Genomic DNA, 22,069 nt, shown 5'->3' with positions numbered 1-22,069 from the left:
GGACGTCACCCAGTCGTGAGAACAAGCAGCCTGCTTGTCCTCGGAGAATGAGCACTAACTAGTACACGAACAACTCGTTAAGCATATTCTATAACGCACTGCGCTTAACTTCCAGCATGTGTAGCCAAAAAGGGGCATGGTTATGAATGGGAAAATAGACATTTTGTGGGAAAGCCAAAATTTACACACGTAGTTATGAATATGGCCCAATACACCTAAATCTATGCACCGGGATTTCCGCCATGTTTTCTTTGGTGTAAATGGACGCACATAGTTTTAGACGCTAGAATATCAACTAAGTGTATTCTATATACCACTTCCTAAATCTAGGCACCGCTTATAGAATACGCATAGGTGAAAATGTTTTCTGCACGGATTTTTTAGGGCGCCATATACAGAATCACCCCATACGCTTGTGCACATTATATGTGTGAAAATGCAGTACTTGGTTTTATTTTGGCACCGTTAACTTTCATAAGGCTAATTTTCCCTAACAGTGCTGATCACAGCAGGTGTCTTATTGCATCACAAAGTAGAACAGCAAACGATATATGGCCAGACAGGAAAATACACAAATTACACAATAGGTATTTTTAACCTCAGCTTCAACAGATGCTTCTGAAAGCAATACATCAATGAAAATTACCTGGGAATGGTATATTCATGTCAGCATGCAGCATTTCTATGAGTTGTGCTGTCTTTGAGCCTGGTGCAGCACACATATCTAAAATCTGCAAAGGTAAACACAAAAGCTTATTTAGTCATTATAGATAAATTTCAATTGTACCGATGATGTTCTTCCATTCTGTTCAGTAATATTTTGTTCACAGAATATATTTCACTATAAGTTACAGCAATTATATATTAAAAAAAAATTTCTGCTACACAATTTCATGACTTCTTTATCACAGCAGAAAGGATTCATAGGCCTATCCTGCTACCCATTTGTCTGGGGCTATAAATTTGAAGGCCTATAAAGAGCAAACTGTACTATGAATGCAAGGAGTTCAGAATTCACACCAACAGCCAGCCAGCACAACCACCTCACTTTTTTTTTCCCGTTTAAATCTATTAATTAATTTTATATTTTAACAAGCATTCTACTTGTACAGAAATATAGCATTAAATATAAACCAAGGAAAAAAAAAGTATCATACATTATTATTCATGACATAATATTTATATATATATATTCAACGTTTCCTTAGACCACTATTCGGGGACATAGTCAAAACTTGAGAAGAATTATTTGTGGATTAACTTAGCATATAAGGCGGCTACACATGGTGGCTTCGCATAATTCTTATATTATCTCAGTTGTTTAGTATCTAGAAAAGATTTCAACTGTTCTGGTACAAAAAAAAGAATATTTAGCCTCAGCAAAACGGACCAAACATTTACAAGGGTATGCGAGGAAAAATGTCCCTCCCAATTAAAGGACTTCTTGTTTCATTTTCAGAAAATCTTTCCTCCTATCTTGGGTCTGTCGGGTTACATCGGGATAAATCCAGATTTTCTCCCCATAAAAAAGGGGTCTTTGGTAATTTAAAATCTCAAGATCGCATTTAAATCCTGTTCAAACAATTAGCAAAGTGGTTCTGATGGTTATTATTTCAATTGATTGCTCCAGAAAAGCAGAAATATTATCATCATCAATATTAGGCTGTTCATTTACGTGTTCATGTTGTCCCTCTTTCATACCTGGTTTTTTCTGTATATAATATAGTTTTGTTATAGGAGGAATAGCTTCTTTAGGCATTTTTAGATTTTCAATCAGGAAACAACCACCTGACTTATATGACAACACAGTGTGATATTTCTTAAATCACTAATTTCTGCTTTTAGAGCTCCAGGGAATTCACACTGGTATGTGATGCTTAAAGATATAAAATATCCATGTTTTGCTCAAACTATGTCTTTTTCTATTTAGAGTACTTTTAAAAAGATAGTGCTCTCTGAAAGTTTTCAAACCTATTTTTCATATTCTGCCGTCAAAACAATGCAATTCACAACACATAAAAGTAGGCGTGTGTTTTACTCAACTATACAGAATACTCTATACCAGTGATTTTCAACCTTTCTCACTTCACGGCACACTTCACTGGAAACTAACCCATACCCGCCTGTCCCCGCTAAGATCCATTCCAACCCCACATGTAATCTCCTCCATCCCTACCCATACTTGTAACCTTCAGAAGTAGTTAATTCATTTAATTACGCAACTTGGAAAAGAAAATAAGATGATACCTTTTTTATTGGACATAACTTAATACATTTCTTGATTAGCTTTCGAAGGTTGCCCTTCTTCGTCAGATCGGAAATAAGCAAATGTGCTAGCTGACAGTGTATATAAGTGAAAACATTCAAGCATTACTATGACAGTCTGACAGGATGGGAGGATGGGGGTGGGTAGGAGGTATGCATGGGGACATCAAAGCATATCATTGATATTCTAACAGGATGGGTGTGGATAGGTGAGGGGTGGGGTGATCAACAGAGGAATACAGCTTTATCCTATATAATAATTCTCACCTCCAACAGGATGTGCTTGGGACCGTGCCTGCCGGAAGTGGTCTTCTAGGCAGGCATGCACTGACCTCAGTGACATCAGTGACAGACAATTTGGCAAAGCAAAACAATCTGAGTGCTGGCCATTAGGACAAAGTTTAAATACAGCCCATCTATGCCCAAACACAATAGTTCAACTGAACACTCTTGGATAAAGAATCAAGCTGTTGTCTAAAGTGAACCTGAAGAAATGGGCTAAACATGTCAGAGTTGCTAAAAGAGCTCCAGGATAAAATTCAAAGGCACATATTGGGAAAAGGCTTATAAGAAAGCATCTACCACCAAAATGAGAGCTTCCCAAACTATAGGTGTGGCCCAAAATGGGATTGCAAAACCCACATTTAGGGTCCCAACCTGGACAGGTCCTTCATAAATCATAGGGCCACAGTGCCTTGAGGTCATGCAATTTACGCAATTGTGCAAATGGGACTGCAGCCATAGAAAGATTGATCAGCAAGGGTCAAAATACTGTCTCAGTCAGATAGTCCCTCCAAAGTCAGTAGCCATGGGTTAAGCAAACTGTTGAGGAAAGTCACTGTAAAATGCTATGTGATTATTTCTGTTCTCAAGGTTTCTGAAACATGAATTGTAAAAGATAAATATAAAATAAACACGTGGATGCCCCTCTTTAATGGGACTAGTCACATCACATCTGGATTTCTGAAAGCTGTTTTTCAAAACTTTATTGTGTCCCTGGTGCAGGCAACTATCCAACATATGATAATTTGTGGTAGTTTGTCTTAAAAAATAAATACATACATACAATTTGCTGTTTCATGAAAAAAAATATTTTAACCTTTCTGTCTGCTCCCTTTTCTGTTAGCCCTTAGGCTCCCCTTACAATGCTTTTGTTTTGGTATTCTAAGTCTTTCACATCTCTGTTGAGGAAAGAAACGTTACACAACTCTTTTTATTTATTTTAAAAATTTATAGACCATCTATAACTAGTTAGTATCCACAAAAATATTCTTAATAGACAAAAATGTACACAATAAAAATAAACAGTATTAACTTATTACTCCACACGGAAAACATGCCCATGTATGTTCAAAAAAATGCAGTCACAAATAAAGTACATAAGTATTGCCATACTAGAACAGAACGAAGGTCCATCAAGCCCAGTATCCTGTTTCCAACAGTGGCCAATCCAGGTCACAAATACCAGGCAAGATCCAAAAAAAGTACAAAACATTTTATGCTGCTTATCTCAGAAATAAGCAGTGGAATTTCCCCAAATCCATTTTAATAATGGTCTATGGACTTTTCCTTTAGGAAGCAGTCCAAACCTTTTTTAAACCCCACTAAGCTAACCACCTTTACCACATTCTCTGGCAATGAATTCCAGAGTTTAATTACATGTTGAGTGCAAAAACATTTTTTCTGATTCGTATTAAATTTACTACTTTGTAGCTTCATCGAATGGCCCTTAGTCCTAGTATTTTTGGAAAGAGTAAACAGACGCGTCACATCTACACTTTCCACTCCACTCATTATTTTATAGACCTCTATCATATCACCCCTCAGCCGTCTTTTCTCCAAGCTGAAAAGCCCTAGCCGCTGTAGCCTTTCCTCATAGGGAAGTCGGCCCAACCCCTTTATCATTTTTGTTGGCCTTCTCTGCACCTTTTCAAATTCCACTAAATCTTTTTTGAGATGCGGCGACCAGAAATGAATACAATACTCGAGGTGCGGTCGCACCATGGAGTGATACAAAGGCATTATAACATCCTCATTTGTGTTTTCCATTCCTTTCCTAATAATACCTAACATTCCACTTGCTTTCTTAGCCGCAGCAGCACACTGAGCAGAAGGTTTCAACATATCAACGACGACACCTACATCCCTTTCTTGGTCTGTGACTCCTAACGTAGAACCTTGCATGACGTAGCTATAATTTGGGTTCCTCTTTCCCACATTCCCTCTTTTCCACTTTGCACTTGCTCACATTAAAACGTCATCTGCTATTTAGACGCCCAGTCTCCCAGTCTCGTAAGGTCCTCTTGTAATTTTTCACAATCCTCTTGCGATTTAATGACTTTGAATAACTTTGTGTCATCAGCAAATTTAATTACCTCACTAGTTACTCCCATCTCTAGGTCATTTATAAATATGTTAAAAAGCAGCAGTCCCAGCACAGACCCCTGGGGAACCCCATTAACTACCCTTCTCCATTGAGATTACTGACCATTTAACCCTACTCTCTGTTTTCTATCTTTTAACCAGTTTTTAATCCACAATAGGACACTACCTCCTATCCCATGACTCTCCAATTTCCTCTGGAGTCTTTCATGAGGTACTTTGTCAAACTCCTTTTGAAAATCCAGATACACAATATCAACCAGTTCACCTTTATCCTCATGTTTGTTCACCCCTTCAAAGAAATGTAATAGGCAAGATTTCCCTTCACTAAATCCACACTTTTGAATAGTCTCTGTAATTTTGTTCTTTATAATAGTCTCTGTAATTTTGTTCTTTATAATAGTCTCTACCATTTTGCCCGGCACCGACGTCAGACTCGCCGGTCTATAATTTCCCGGATCTCCTCTGGAACCTTTTTAAAATATCGGTGTTACATTGGCCACCCTCCAATCTTCCGGTACCACGCTCGATCTTAAGGATAAATTACAAATCACTAACAGTAGCTCTGCCAGCTCATTTTTTAGTTCTATCAGTAACCTGGGATGAATACCATCCGGTCCAGGAGATTTGCTACTCTTCAGTTTGCAGAACTGCTCCATTACGTCTTCCAGGTTTACAGATATTTCATTCAGTTTTTCCGACTTGTCAGCCTCGAATACCCTGTCCGGCATCGGTATCCCTCCCAAATCTTCCTCATTGAAGACAGAGGCAAAGAAATCATTTAGTTTTTCTGCTATTTCTTTGTCTTCCTTGATCGCCCCTTTTACACCCCAGTCATCCAGCGGGCCAACTGATTCTTTTGCTGGCTTCCTGCTTTTAATTTATCTAAAAAAAATTTTTACTATCAGTTTTTGCCTCTAGCGACATCTTTCTTTCAAAATCCCTCTTTGCCTTTCTTATGAGCGCTTTGCATCTGACTTGACATTCCTTATGCCACTTATTATTTTCTTCATTCGGTTTCTTCTTCCATTTTCTGAAGGATTCCTTTTTAGCTCCAATAGCCTCCTTTACCTCATTTTTTTAACCACGCCGGCCGTCGTTTAGTTTTCCGTCCTCCGTTTCTGATACGTGGAATATGTTTGGCATGGGCCTCCAGGACGGTGTTTTTGAACAGCATCCACGCCTGTTGTAGGTTTCTAACCCTCTCAGTCGCTCCTCTTAAGTTTTTTTTTAACCCTTCTTCTCATTTTATCATAGCTTCCTTTTTTAAAGTTAAACGCTAACATATTTGACTTCCTATGTTTACCTTTTTGAAAGCAAATTTCAAAGGCGATCATGTTATGATCACTGTTGTCAAGAGGCCCCCAGACCATTACCTCCACAAATTACTAAGTCTAGAATTTTTCCTTCTCTCGTCGGATACTGTACCAGCTGTTCCATAAAGCTGTCCTTTATTTCATCAAGGAAGTTTACCTCCCTAGCGTGCCCTGATGTTAAATTAACCCAGTCTGTACGGGGGCAATTAAAATTACAATAATCCCAAAACAATTCTACAATTAACTATGAGTGTTCAAGGGTAGATGGAAATCAATTGAAAAAAAGGTGGAGAAAAAAAAAAGACCTCAGTGAAAACCGGATACACCTCTTTGTAAAGGACACACCTTTTAAATAGAGAGGGAACCTCTTAATCATTAGTCTTTTAAAAAAAGATTTAGAGAGAAAACAGATATATACGCTGGAATTGTTTGGGCATGCAGTATGCTGGCTCCGGTACATCGACGACATTTTTATGATATGGGATGGTATGGAGTTTCAGTTGATGCAATTTGTGGAGAAATTAAATGCCTGTCATGACAGTATCAAATTTGAAGCGCAACATAGCTGCACTGGCATTGCCTTCTTAGATATATGGGTGGAAGTTCGGAACGAGAAGTTGGAGACATCTATTTATACAAAACCTACAGATAGAAATACCACCTTACAATTTAAGAGTATGCATCCAGATCATTGTAGATCCAACATACCCTTTGCTCAATTTCTTAGATATAGGCGTATCTGCTCCACTCGAGACCAGTTTTATCAGCATGCAAATAAGCTGGAGAGGAAATTGTTAGATAGAGGTTATCCCAATAAGCTGGTATCTTCTGCAAAAAAGAGAGCATATTACAATCATAGAGAGTGGTTGCTTCAACCGAAAGTGGAATCACAATCAGAGGAAGAGATATTGACATGTGACAAAATTTAACTCACATTCGAAAATTATGTCCAAGATTGTAAAAAAACATTTACCCTTTTTACAGGTCCACCCTTGCCTTCAAAATTTGAGGATCTTATTTGCATATCAAAGGAACAACAATCTAAGTGATATCCTATGCCCTGCAGACATTTGGAATAGACAACGCATGGGTTACACTCACGAAGGCATGCATAGTAGTTGTGGGAAATGTTCTGTTTGTGTGAACATGATGACAACGAAAGAATTATTGATCAGAATACCGGAAAGGTGTATGCTTGCCGTGCTATCACCAATTGTACTTCAATAAATGTGATATATGTTATCACTTGCCCGTGCGGATTGAATTATGTCGGGCAGACTTCAAGGGCGTTGAAGACTAGACTTATTGAACATAGACATTGCATACAGTCAAACAAAATGCATGAACCTATGGTGACTCATTGTGTATACAAGCAGCATGACTTTTCAGAATTGAAATGCATGGTAATACAGCAGATTCAAGTTACGGAGAGAAGGGGAGACATCAGAAATGTGTTGAGAAGAAAGGAGCAGAGGTGGATTTTCACATTACAAACTGTCATACCGAAAGGTCTAAATATATCCATTGAATGGAAAGCGTTCCTGTGAACATACGTCATAGGTACGGAATGACGTCACACGCTGTGTATTTAATCTGGAAGTTTCAACTAAGACGCCGACCGCCATTTCTATGTAGAAGCCAGAGGACAGTATGCTGGCGAGTCAATTGCTCTTGGAGGTGTTGAACTAACATATTTTCCCCTGAAGCAGCCGGACAGTGGCGAAACAGGGTTTCCCTGTCGGGAATCATTAAAAGATAAGATAAAGATAAAGAGAAACAAAAGAAAATACTTCGTGAAGTTTCATAGATGGAAATAATCACCGTCCAAGATAAGTAATCTTTAAGCTTTGGACTTTTTTGATATGAAGCATTGCGTGTCCGCCCTGAATGAATGTTTATAAGGGTGAGATGGCATTATGAATATGAAAGTTAATGAAGTGGAGTTTTTTTAAAAGACTAATGATTAAGAGGTTCCCTCTCTATTTAAAAGGTGTGTCCTTTACAAAGAGGTGTATCCGGTTTTCACTGAGGTCTTTTTTTTCTCCTCTTTTTCAATTGATTTCCATCTACCCTTGAACACTCAGTTAATTGTAGAATTGTTTGGGGATTATTGTGGATTTAGTATTCTACCTATTCCGATATTTTAGAGGTAATTAAAATCACCCATTATTATTGCATTGCCTACTTTATTAGCGTCACTAATTTGCTTTAACATGACTGCATCCGTCTGCTCATCCTGGTCGGGCAGACGGTAGTACACCCATGTCACTGTCCTTTTCCCCTTAACACTTGGAATTTCGATCCACAATGATTCCAAGGGGTCTTTTGTTTCCTGCAGAATTTTCAATCTATTTGATTCAAGGCTCTCGTTAATATACAGTGCTACTCCTCCCCCTAATCCGGTCCACCCTATCACATAATATAATTTGTACCCTGGTATGACAGTGTCCCACTGGCTAGCCTCCTTCCACCAGGTCTCAGAGATGCCTATTATGTCCAATTCTTCTTTCAGTGCAATATATTCAAATTCTCCCATCTTATGTCTTAGGCTCCTAGCATTTGCATATAGATACTTCAAGCTAGGCTTGTTATTCCTTATTACAGCATGTTGATTCATTGACAGTACTAATTTGCTATCTTTCATCCGGTTTTTGTTTATTTATGGACATTGAATCCACTAGTCTCTTTTTCATACTCACTATCAATAAACCCTGTCATCTCAGTTTGGGCGATATCTTTGCAAGATACCTTATTCCGAACCATACGCTTTTGTGCGACTGTCGGCCTTCCCCCCGTTCCTGGTTGAAAAGTTGCTCTCTCTCTTTTTTAAATGTTGATGCCTGCAGCCCGGTCCCATCCTGGTTAAGGTGGAGCCCATCCTTTCGGAATAGGTTCCCCCTTCCCCAGAATGTTACCCAGTTCATGACAAAGCTAAAACCCTCCTCCTTGCACCATTGTCTCATCCACGCATTAAGACTCCGGAGGTCTGCCTGTCTCTTGGGCCCTGTGCATGGAACGGGAAGTATTTCAGAAAATGCCACCCTAGAGGATCTGGATTTGAGCTTTCTTCCTAAAAGTCTAAATTTGGCTTCTGGAACCTCTCTCCCACGTTTTCCTACTTTATTGGTACCCACATGTACCAAGACAGCCGGCTCCTACCCAGCACTATCTAAAATCCCATCTAGGTGATGCGTGAGGTCCGCCACCTTCGCACTAGGCAGGCAAGTCACCAGGCGATCCTCCCGTTCACCAGCCACCCAGCTATCTATATGCCTAATGATTGAATCACCAACCACAACAGCTGTCGTATCCTTTCCTTCCCGGGCAGTACCTGGAGACATATCCCTGGTGCGGGAGGTTAGTCCATTCCCAGGTGTGCAGGTCCTGGCTACAGGAGTACTTCTGGGAGTCCTCCCTCCTCCAAGGCAACACAGAGGCTACCTGAATGCAAGTGGGACCTCTCTACAACATCCCTGTAGGTCTCGTCTACATATTTCTCTATCTCCCTCATCTCTACCAAGTCTGCTACTCTAGCCTTGAGAGAACGAACACGCTCTCTGAGGTCTAGCAACTTGAAACAAAGTCAAGCAAAAAAGATCGGAGCAGCTTGACTTTGTTTCAAGTATTATTAAACGCTACAGTATAAAAAAGAGACACACATATTTCCTCTACAATTGGATAGAATTAAAAATCAACACAGGGTGAGAAGACTCCTGACGCAGGCCTGTCCGGCCAAAACACAGCTGTGTCGAGTCCCTTTCTCCTTGCTATCCTTTGGCTAATAAAGTTTTAATTTTTTAAAAAGAAGTGTCGTCTTTTTTATGTTTTTACTTTTTAAAGTATTCATATTTTTTAAATACAAATTTGATATATTCTTGTTTTTAATTTATTTTTGTTCCTGTTAGTCATCTTCGCTATTTTATTTGCTAAACACTGCACTGGTAACTCTGAGGAACATAACCAGAGTCCAGCAGAGTGAGCTGCCTTGCTGAGAGACAGCAGTGCACACAGTGGCCCTGCAGGAGCAGGCCACAGGAGAACATTCTTGCATCTAAGGCTAGCTTTGTGTTTACCTTCTCCTCCACCTAAGAAATGAACAGGACCCCCCTACTTGACACCTTTAATCAATATTTTTGTTCACCTTAACCCGCTGTGTGAATTTGTTTTATCCAGGCTCTGGGCCTGCCCTTATGCGCATTACCACACCCAGTTTAAACTTGCTAGTACAAAAATCCTTTTTCCCTTTAGCCAGTTAAAGCATTCAAATTATTCACTTTAAGAAAGTTAATTCAGACCAACAATTGTATGATTTAGACTTCAAATATGAAAACTCCTATTCAGTAAACCAGAACAGAATTCGTGCTTATCTGAAATCGTTGCAATTCTTTCAAAAAAGAACTGTGAAAGAGGTTCGCAGCCCAAACTGGAAAAATGGCAAAAAAAACCCTGAGGAGATTACAGCAAAGTCTTAACCACCCTAAAGAACTCATGTGGTTAGCCACCCTAATAGTCATAAGTAATTCACGATAAAAAAAATTACAATAGAAGAAAAACAGTGCATTTCAGAAGACTTCAATAATGAGGAGGAGGATATTGAGAGGAGTAGAACTATTCCTCAAAAGAAACAGGAAAAAAAAAAGGAAAAATCATAGGGACACATTATAAATAATAAAAATCTGACTAGAAGGTAAGAGACAGGCACAATTTATTTGTTCCATTTGTACCCCACATTTTCCCACCAATTTGCAGGCTCAATGTGGCTTACATAATACCGTAAAGGCGTTCGCCAGTCGGTTGATAACAAATACAAGGTTGTATTGTGGTCGAATGAGGTAGGTGTGTGTCAGGCACTGTGAAGGTCGAAGGGAATGGAGACTGTATATTGTCCAGTACGATCATTGGTTGTGCTGTGTTGCTGGGTGTGGGGATTTACATTGGATCGGTGGGGTAAGCCTTTTTGAAGAGGTTGGTTTTTAGTGATTTTTTTAAGTTTAGATGGTCATGGATTATTTTTACAGCTTTTGGGAGTCCATTCCATAGTTTTGCACTTACATAGGAGAAGCTGGATGCGTAAGTTGTTTTGTATTTAAGTCCTTTGCAATTTGGGTTGTGTAGGTGTAGGTATGATCATGATGATCTGATTCGATTTCTGGTTGGTAGATCTATGAGGTCTGTCATTTATCCTGGGACTACGCTGTAGATAATTTTGTGGACAAAGGTGAAGATTTTGAAGATGATCTGTTCTTTGATTGGGAGCCAGTGTAGCTTTTCTCGGAGGGGTTTAGCACTTTCGAAGCGTGATTTACCAAATATCAACCTGGCAGCTGTGTTTTGGGCGGTCTGGAGTTTTTTTTGCGAGTTGTTTTTTACATCCCGCACAGATTGTGTTGCAGTAATCTGCATGGCTTAGGACCATGGATTGTATTAGGTTTCAAAAGATTTCCCTCGGGAAGAAAACGTTTAAGTTTCCACATTGAATAGAACATTTTCTTTATTACGGAGTTTACTTGGCTCTAAAGGGTAAGGTTGCGATCAATTGTGACGCCAAGTATTTTTAGACTGTCTGAGGTAGGGAGGGTGTGTTCTAGGGTGTTTATGGTTGTGGGTTTGTACTTGTTATGTTGAGATGAGAGGATGAGGCAGTGTGTTTTTTCAGTGTTCAGTTTGTTGAAATGAATTTGCCCAGGAGACGTAGCATCAAGAAAAATATTTTCATCAACATTAGCATGACATTTATAAGGAACTGAAAAAAAAAGTAGACCGTAAGGCAAGAAAATTAAAAAAAAAAGAAAAAAGCAACCCTTACATCTAATTTGTGTAGCCCTGAAGAAAACTCAGGAAAAACAAGAACATGACAGCCAAGAAAAGTCTCTTATGATAAAAATATAGACTTAATATCCAATTCTTATCAGGGGAAGGGAAAGAGCCAAGATTGTGGCAGATACCAAATGCTCTGTGCTATGGGAAAATTAGGTTCTTACCTTGGTAATTTTCTTTCCTTTAGTCATAGCAGATGAATCCATTACGAGTGGGTTGTGTCCATCGACCAGCAGGGAGAGATAGAGAGCACTGAAAAACCATAGTGCCTCATGGCCAGCTAGCTCCATCTGCCTCTTCAGTATTTGAAGCTTCCAAAGCAGAGTAACACCGCAAAGCATAACAAGTTGTAGCAGATGGACTGGAACAGGCTGGAGCAGAGGGGAGCAGAGCAGCAGCAGCAGGGCTGGAGCAAGCTGGAGCAGGCAGGATCAGGCGGACTGGAACAGATGGACTGGAACAGGCTGGAGCAGAGGAGAGCTGAGCAGCAGGAATGGAGCAAGCTGGAACTGGATCAGGCGGACTGGAACAAGCTGGAGCAGAGGAGAGATGAGTAAGCTGGGGAGATGGACTGGAACAAGCTGGAGCAGATGGGCTGGAACGAGCTGGATCAGGCGGACTAGAGCAAGCTGGAGCAGATGGGCTGGAACGAGCTGGATCAGGCGGACTAGAGCAAGCTGGAGCAGATGGGCTGGAACGAGCTGGATCAGGCGGACTAGAGCAAGCTGGATCAGGCGGACTAGAACGAGCTGGAACAGATGGACTGGAGCAGAGGAGAGCCGGGCAGTGGGACCGGAACAAGCTGGAAACCGGGCTGGGGCCGAAGAGAGCGGAGCAACCGGACTGGAACACGCTGGGCAAGACGGATTGGAGAGCCGGGCAGTAGGACCGGAACAAGCTGGAAACCAGGCTGGGACAGGCAAGACGGATTGGAACAGGGATGTGGTAGTAAAAGCCTTGAACCAGAGGCTTATTAGGTCCATTAGGAGCAGGGATGTGGTAGTAAAAGCCTCTGCCAGAAGCTCATTAGGTCCAGTTCAGGCATAGACAGCAAAGTTGCGAGGGCCTCATATCAGCCTTCCTGGCCTGTCTCTCCTTTGGACGATGCTGCAGCGTGGTTGGGCCCGGTCAGACAAGGTGTTCTGAATCGCCCAGGTCTCGTCGCCTTCAACACCGGAGTCCAAGGCATCTGCATCGACCTTCCGCTAGTGCTGTGTCGGGCGGGGCGCTTTCGAATCGTTGGTCGGGGCAACCCTCTCGTCAGCAGCGTGATCAGGTCCACTGATTGGCCTCACGGCCAGGCCTGGTCAGCAAATGGTGCCGAGCTTGGACTTCGGTGTTGCCGAAGGCGCAGAGTGTTATGGCTCACCTCCGCTGCAACTTCGTTTCCGTTTCTCGGTCCGGTCACAATGGTCTCTCCTCACATCCACCGCAAAGCGTCCCGGATCTGTGGCCAGTGAATCCGCACCCGGGCTGTTCCGGCCAGGGAGTGCAGCGGCAATGCACAGAAACTTCGGGCTCAGTCAATGCGGTGACTATAAGCAAGGTTGTTGCTTGCCTGGCCCTTCTCGCAAGGGATCCCTTGCCCGGGGGTTGTCTGGAGGGTTCGGGCTGCGGCAGAGAGGCAGTGGGAGCACTGGGACGACCGGTTATCGATTGTGCCCAGCAGAGCTCCTCACAGTGCGTCCTCTCAGTCGGCCATCTTGACAACAGCTACATTATTAGTGTCCATGGTGTTTGAACAAGATGTGAACTCTATTATGAAACAATATTTTAGGCATTCTTAATCTTTTTGGGAGGTCTAAAATAGGATATATCTGGATGTTGTAAAGATTACCCCAAGAAAGGAGAAAATCTTTTCTTGCAATGCGGCAAGACGCGAGAGACTTGGGTTCATCTTTTTTTTGTTAGCATTTTCATGCAAATGCATAATTTTATATGTCAATCGAACCATGTTTTCTTTACCCTTGAACAGCTGCGCTCCCCTCTTGGACTTGAAAAAGATCTGGATATTTTCTGTTAAGCCTTGCATTCTGATTTGTCGCTTTTATTTTCTACTCCTGTATTTCTTACGGGTCTCTCTCCACTTATTATTGTGGTCTAAGGAAGATTACTATACACTTCTGATTAGGTTTGTCTACAGTGTTATTAAATCTGTATTTCAGTTTCAAGAGAAATCTTGTAAATATATCAATAAATTCATAAATAAACAAACTCCATCCAATTCTTATATGGTTCAAAGGCAAACATTATCATCAAAGTTGCCTGAGAAGATAAGTTTTGAGAATGTTCCAGAAAGTTTAATCAAGCACAAATTATTTACAAACAAATCAGTTCTCTGGTCCTTTTTGTTTTCTTGTCCTCCAGGATAAATATAAGCAGCACATAATGGGGAAGGGTTGGGAACACCTGCTTGTCTAGGCTACAGATAAGCAGCCCTGAAGGCTAAGTAGAATCCTGGTTCTAAGGAAGGCAAGCTCGCCAAAGGCTTTCCACCTTGCAGTTCTACAGAGATCAGTACTGATTCCCACTTTATCATTTATTTTCATCCACTTACTGAGGTTATTTATTCTTGCAGGATACAACTTCAACTTTAAGCTGATGCTATCTAGATTTATTGTCCCCTATCCAAGGATTTTGAGCAATCTGAAAGGGATGTAAATGTTTGGGAATAATATTGTTATGGAGGAACACAAATAAGCTGAAAATGAATCCTGGGAAAAAAAAAAAAAAAAAAAAGAGGTTTTATAGGTTATCAGGATCCTATTACAAGATGTGAAGTTACAAATGGGCTACTCTCTATGAAACCTATGTTACACTTACCATAAAGCGAAAGCTACATACCTGTAGAAGGTATTCTCCGAGGACAGCAGGCTGATTGTTCTCACATGTGGGTGACGTCCACGGCAGCCCCTCCGATCGGAGATCTTCACTAGCAAAAGCGTTTGCTAGCCCTCGCGTGTGCATGCACAGTGCGGATGCGCGACCGTCTTCCTGCCCAAACGCGAGCGTGCTCGTCAGTCAAGTAAATAGCAAAGACAAAGAAAGACACAACTCCAAAGGGGAGGCGGGCGGGTTGGTGAGAATAATCAGCCTGCTGTCCTCAGAGAATACCTTCTACAGGTATGTAGCTTTCGCTTTCTCCGAGGACAAGCAGGCTGCTTGTTCTCACATGTGGGGTATCCCTAGCCCCCAGGCTCACTCAAAATAAGAAACATTGGTCAATTGGGCCTCGCAATGGCGAGGACATAACTGAGATTGACTTAAACTTATCCAACTGAGAGTACAGCCTGGAACAGAATAAACATGGGCCTAGGGGGATGCCCGAACAGATTCTGTAGCACCGACTGCCTGAACCGACTGTCGCGTCGGGTATCCTGCTGAAGGCAGTAATGCAATGTGAATGTGTGGACAGATGACCAAGCCGCAGCCTTGCAAATCGGCTGACTTCAAGTGGGCCACTGACGCTGCCATGGCTCTAACACTATGAGCCGTGACATGACCCTCAAGAGTCAGCCCAGCCTGGGCGTAAGCGAAGGAGATGCAATCTGCTAGCCAATTTGAGATGGTGCGTTTCCCGACAGCCACTCCCCTTCTGTTGGGATCAAAAGAAACAAACATTTGGGTGGGCTGTCTGTGGGGCTTTGTCCGCTCCAGGTAGAAGGCCAATGCTCGCTTGCAGTCCAATGTGCAGCTGACGTTCAGCAAGGTGGGTATGAGGACGGGGAAAGAATGTTGGCAAGACAATTGACTAGTTCAGATGGAACTCTGACACCACCTTCGGCAAGAACTTAGAGTGAGTGTGGAGGACTACTCTGTTATGATGAAATTTAGTATAAGGAGCATGAGCTACCAAGGCTTGAAGCTCACTGACTCTGTGAGCTGAAGTAACTGCCACCAAAAAAATGACCTTCAAGGTCAAGAACTTCAGATGGCAGGAATCCAGTGGCTCAAAAGGAGGTTTCATCAGCTGGGTGAGAACGACATTGAGATCCCATGACACTGTAGGAAGTTTGACGGGGGGCTTTGACAAAAGCAAACCTCTCTTGAAGCAAACAACTAAAGGCTGTCCCAAGATTGGCTTACCTTCCAAACTGTAATGGTATGCACTAATCGCACTAAGATGAACTCTTACAGAGTTGGTCTTAAGACCAGACTCAGACAAGTGCAGAAGGTATTCAAGCAGGGTCTGTGTAGGACACAAGTGAGGATCTAGGGCCTTGCTGTCACACCAGACAGCAAACCTCCGCCATAGAAAGAAGTAACTCTTCTTAGTGGAATCTTTCCTGGAAGCAAGCAAGACTCGGGAGACACCCTCAGAGAGACCCAAGGAGGCAAAATCTATGCTCTCAACATCCAGGCCGTGACAACCAGGGACTGGAGGTTGAGATGCAGAAGCGCCCCCTCGTTCTAAGTAATGAGGGTCAGAAAACACTCCAATCTCCACGGTTCTTCTGAGGACAACTCCAGAAGAGGGAACCAGATCTACCGCGGCCAAAAAGGAGCGATCAGAATCATGGTGCCTCGGTCTTGCTTGAGTTTCAACAAAGTCTTCCCCACCAAATGTATGGGAGGATAAGCATACAGGAGGCCTTTCCCCCAATCCAGGAGGAAGGCATCCGACGCTAGTCTGCCGTGGGTCTGAAGTCGGGAACAGAACTGAGGGACCTTGTGGTTGGCTCGGGTAGCAAAGAGATCCACCGAGGGGGAGCCCCACGCTTGGACGATCTCGCGTACCACTCTGGAATTGAGCGACCACTCGTGAGGTTGCATAATCCTGCTCAACCTGTCGGCCAGACTGTTTACGCCTGCCAGATATGTGGCCTGAAGAAACATGCCGTACCGGCGAGCCCAAAGCCGCATTCTTACGGCCTCCTGATACAGGGGGCGAGATCTGGTGCCCCCCTGCTTGTCGATGTAATATATGGCAACTTGATTGTCTGTCTGAATTTGAATAATTTGTTGGGACAGCCGATCCCTGAAAGCCTTTAGAGCGTTCCAGACCGCTCGTAACTCCAGGAGATTGATCTGCAGACCTTGTTCCTGGAGGGACCAACTCCCTTGGGTGTGAAGCCCATTGACATAAGCTCCCCACCCCAGGAGAGACGCATCCATCGTCAGCACTTTTTGTGGCTGAGAAATTTGGAAGGGACGTCCCAAACTCAGATTGGACCGCATTGTCCACAAATGCAGGGATTGAAGAAAGCTCGTGGACAGTCAGACTACATCCTCTAGATCCCCAGCAGCATGGTACCACTGGGAAGCTAGGGTCCATTGAGCTGATCTCATGTGAAGGCGAGCCATGGGAGTCACATGCACTGTGGAGGCCATATGGCCGAGCAATCTCAACATCTGCCGAGCTCTGATCTGCTGAGACACCCGCACCCAGGAAACGAGGGACAAAAGATTGTCGGCCCTCGCTTCCGGAAGGTAGGCACGAGCTGTCTGAGAGTTCAGCAGAGCTCCTATGAATTTGAGTTTCTGGACTGGAAGAAGATGGGACTTTGGAAAATTTATCACAAACCCTAGCGGCTCCAGGAGTCGAATAGTCATCTGCATGGACTGCAGAGCTCCTGCCTCCGAGGTGTTCTTCACCAGCCAATCATCGAGATAAGAGAACACGTGCACTCCCAGTCTGCGTAGAGACGCCGCTACGACAGCCAGGCATTTTGTGAACACCCTGAGCGCAGAGGCGAGACCAAAGGGTAGCACACAATACTGAAAATGCTGTGTTCCCAGACGGAATCGAAGATACTGCCTGTGAGCTGGCAGTATCGGGATGTGAGAGTAAGCATCCTTTAAGTCCACAGAGCATAGCCAATCATTTGCCTGAATCATGGGAAGAAGGGTGCCCAGGGAAAGCATCCTGAACTTTTCTCGGACCAGATACTTGTTCAGGGCCCTTAGGTCTAGGATGGGACGCATCCCCCCTGTTTTCTTTTCCACAAGGAAGTACCTGGAATAGAATCCCAACCCTTCCTGCCACGGTGGCACGGGCTCGACCGCATTGGTGCTGAGAAGGGCGGAGAGTTCCTCTGCAAGTACCTGCTTGTGTTGGAAGCTGAAGGACTGAGCTCCCAATGGGCAATTTGGAGGCTTTGAGGCCAGATTGAGGGAGTATCCTAGCCAGACTATTTGAAAAACCCACTGGTCGGAGGTTATGAGAGGCCACCTTTGGTGAAAAACTTTTAACCTCCCCCCGACCGGTAGATCGTCCGGCCGGACACTTTGATTTTGGCTATGCACTGCTGGAGCCAGTCAAAAGCCCGTCCCTTGCTTTTGCTGGGGAGCTGCTGGGGCCTGTTGAGGCGCACGCTGTTGACGGAAACGAGCGAGCTGGGGTTTGGCCTGGGCAGCAGGCTGGCGAGAGGGAGGATTGTACCTACGCTTACTTGAATAGGGAATAGTCCTCCTTCCCCCATAAAAACGTCTACCAGTTGAGGTAGATGCTGAAGGCGTCCGGCGGGAGAATTTGTCGAAAACGGTGTCCCGCTGGTGGAGTTGCTCTATCACCTGTTCGACCTTTTCTCCAAAAACATTATTCCCCCGGCAAGGAGAATCCGCAATCCGCTGCTGGAGTCTATTCTCCAGGTTGTAGGCACACAGCCATGAGAGTCTGCGCATCACCACACCTTGAGCAGCGGCCCTGGACGTGACATCAAAAGGAATTTACGACACGCCTTCAGCTGCCTGACCACCTGCTGAAAAGGCTTGGCTTGCTCAGAAGGGAGCTTGTCTACCAAGTCCGCCAACTGCCGCACATTGTTCCGCATATGAATGCTCGTGTAGAGCTGGTACGATTGGATTTTGGAAATGAGCATTGAGGAATGGTAGGCCTTCCTCCCAAAAGAATCCAAGGTTTTAGGTTCTCTGCCCGGGGGCGCCGAAGCATACTCCCTAGAACTCGACCTTCTTATGGGCCAGATCCACCACCCCAGAGTCGTGAGGCAACTGAGTCCGCATCAACTCTGGGTCCCAATGGATCCGATACTGGGACTCGATCTTCTTGGGAATGTGGGGATTAGTTAGCGGCTTCGCCCAGTTCGCCAGGAATGTCTTTTTGAGGACATGATGCATGGGTACCGTGGATGATTCCTTAGGTGGCCAAGGATAGTCCAAAAGCTCAAACATTTCAGCCCTTGGCTCATCCTCCGTAACCACAGGGAAGGGAATGGCCGTAGACATTTCCCAGACAAAGGCCGCGAAAGATAGACTCTCGGGAGGAGAAAGCTGCCTTTCAGAAGAGGGAGTAGGATCAGAGGGAAGACCGTCAGACTCCTCGTCAAGAGAAATATCTGGTGTCTTCCTCTGCCTCCCACGAGGCCTCACCATCGATATCGGTTCATGAACTTCTGTCCGAAGCCGTGCCCGCCTTGACTCCGTGGGAACATGGCCACGGTGGGTACGTCGAGAGGAAGACTCCCGTGCCGGCGGCGATGAAGCTCCCTCCATCGATGTCGTCAGGGAGTCAGCCTGGGAGGCAGCCGATGCCGGTACCTCAAGCGGTACCGGTACTGGAGACCTCACCACGGGCAAGGGGCCAGCCGTCGCCTCACTCAACGGCACCGGCGGCGCAAGCACCCCTGGTACCGGAGAAGGGATGGCCCGGCGGCTCTCGTTCAGAGCGGCTGTCGAGGAAGGCAAGGAGTCCGGTACCGGCGACGAGCTCAGAATCTGTCCGGGGCGTGGAGGCGGTACCGGGCTGTCCACAGTAGAGCGACACCTTCTGTATGGAGGGCGAGCGGTCCTCCCGGCGTCGACGCTTAGTGGGTGCCAGTTCCCTCGGCGACCCAGAGCTCTCGGTACCACGTCTAGAAGGTGACCGGTGCCGATGCTTCTTTGCCTTCGCACGAAGCAGGTCACCGGTAACCCCCGGTACCGAATAGGAGGACGTCGAATCCAAATGCCTCCTCGGGGCCGGGTCCGAAGAAGGGGGGGCCTGTACCGCAGGAGGCCTCGAGGCAGGCGGAGACCTACTCGAGGGCTCACCGCCACCAGCAGGGGAATGGACAGCCCTCACCTGCGCTCCTGAAGAAGATGCACCCTCCGACCACATCAGTACCAGCGATGACCTCGGTACTGTAGACGTTGAAGCACCGGTCGATGACCTTGGTACCGCAGGCGTTGATGCACCGGCCGATGACCTCGGTACCGTAGACGTTGATGCACCGGCCGATGACCTCGGTACCGTAGACGTCGATGCAGCAGGCGAGGCCCCGAACAAAATGTTCCACTGGGCTAATCTCGCTACCTGAGTTCTCTTCTTCAACAGAAGACAGAGAGTGCAGGCCTGGGGACGATACCCGGCCCCCAGACACGAAACTTGCCTATCAGCGAGTGAGATAGCCCGGGTGCACTTTTTGAAGCCACTGGGAGGCTTCGATGACATGGGTGGAAAAATCACGCCAGCAAAATCAAAATTTGCGATGATGGCAATGGGCACCAAAAAAGAAGGGAAAAACCCGTACGGGCGGCCACAAGGCCGCTCGCGAAGCGAAAGGAAACTTAACGGGGGAAAAAAAAAAACTCAAAAATAAGGTCTTTTGGGTTTTTTTTTAAAATAGACAACGAACGTGACGGAGAAAAATCGCTAAGACTTCCGAACGGAAGAACACGGCGAAAGACGCGAGGGTCTCCTCAGGGCACAGACCGAACAAAAAACGGACATCCTGAGCCGCGGAATAAAGACTGACGAGTACGCTTGCGTTCGGGCGGGAAGACGGTTGCGCATGCGCACGCGAGGGCTAGCAAACGCTTTTGCTAGTGAAGATCTCCGATCGGAGGGGCTGCCGTGGATGTCACCCACATGTGAGAACAAGCAGCCTGCTTGTCCTCGGAGAAAGAATCATAGTGAGGGATAGAATAAGCTACCAGAAAAATTGAAACAAAGGGTATCGCTTATGGGCTTTCAGAAGGTGTTGAAATGTTCTTTTAACTTTTGGGGAAATGTGCTATAATTTTATTGTTTTATATAATGGTTACTGTTTTTATACTGTGAGACTAAGCTATCTTGAATGGCACTGACAAAGGGTATACATTTTTTTTTTTAATTTCTTTAGCTCAGAAAGCGATATTTGTTATTACTGTATATATAGTCTGACAACTCAGTCTCTTATCACGTTTCAAATAAGTAATGCATTCTCTCATATTTCACATACATAAGAACATAACTTGGGAAAAATCCACAATTCCAGGAATAACATGTATAGAATGTTTGTACGTTTGGGAAGCTTGCCAGGTGCCCTTGGCCTGGATTGGCCGCTGTCGAGGACAGGATGCTGGGCTCGATGGACCCTTGGTCTTTTCCCAGTATGGCATTACTTATGTACTTATGTATATAAGAGTAGCCACAATGGGTCAGACCAGTTGTCCATCTAGACAAGTATCCTGTTTTCCAAACAGTGGCCAAGCCAGGTCACAAGTACCTGGCAGAAACCCATACATTAATATGATTCTCTTTTGTTTGCCCTCCCTAGGAAACGGTGTAATCAACTTCAAGTCATCCAAAAGGCAGCTATCAGTGAGATAAAAGGGACCCCTTAAAGTGTGTTGTGTTTTGACTAAGATAAAGTTTTTCCATTTTATTTGAAGGGTAAGCTAAAAATTTATTGTATAGCTTCCAAAGCTTCAAATGGTTTTGGGCCAAAATTTTTGAGAAAGAATAGGGCAATAATATTTAAGATGTTTGAGATCCACAGGAAACAGTTCTTTTAAAATGTCCCATCTCTTAAGGCATTCAAGCAGGTTAATAACAGAACTTATGGGTTATTTCAAAGGGGAAGCAGCCAAGATGTTTTAGAATGTCGAACAACAAGCCGTGGCACTGAAAAGGTTTCCTTGCATTGTTACCGACTTTTGATGGTTGTTTTCTCTTGTTGGCGATAGCAACTCCCTTAGCTTTTCTCTTGCCTCAGTGACATCTTTCATTGGCCGCAGGTGGGAGAAGAAGAACAGTCTTCCCAGTAGAGGGAAAGGGGAAGGTGACTTGATATACCGCATTTCTGTGTTTTTTTGCAACTACATTCAAAGCGGTTTACATATTACATACAGGAACTTATTTGTACCTGGGGCAATGGAGGGTTAAGTGACTTGCCTAGAGTCACAAGGAGCTGCAGTGGGAATCAAACCCAGTTTCCCAGGATCAAAGTCCGCTGCACTAACCACTAGGCTACCTTGATGTTAATATGAGCTCTGGAAGCCCTCCCCATCATCAGCCTGTTTGGTAGCACCCAGAAGCACTGCAGCAAGACGGTGAGCTGCAGTTGAAGCTGAACCTTGAAAGCATGGTC

At 44.4% G+C, this 22,069-nt stretch overlaps 1 protein-coding gene across 2 annotated transcripts in view; it reads right to left on the bottom strand.

The window, feature by feature from the left end:
- Window positions 1–22,069, bottom strand: part of LOC115474227 (tRNA (cytosine(34)-C(5))-methyltransferase-like) — a 358,438-nt gene that overhangs the window by 287,714 nt on the left and 48,655 nt on the right. For both annotated transcript variants that reach the window (XM_030209615.1, XM_030209607.1), the window contains exon 6: window positions 647–731. In XM_030209615.1, coding sequence (XP_030065475.1) covers window positions 647–731 — 85 coding nt within the window. The remainder of the gene's footprint in view (window positions 1–646; window positions 732–22,069) is intronic.

Source organism: Microcaecilia unicolor, chromosome 1 (assembly GCF_901765095.1).
Source record: "Microcaecilia unicolor chromosome 1, aMicUni1.1, whole genome shotgun sequence".
Taxonomy (NCBI): domain Eukaryota; kingdom Metazoa; phylum Chordata; class Amphibia; order Gymnophiona; family Siphonopidae; genus Microcaecilia; species Microcaecilia unicolor.
Note: the sequence above shows the minus strand (reverse complement) of the source record. Positions and strands in the feature narration are given on the sequence as shown.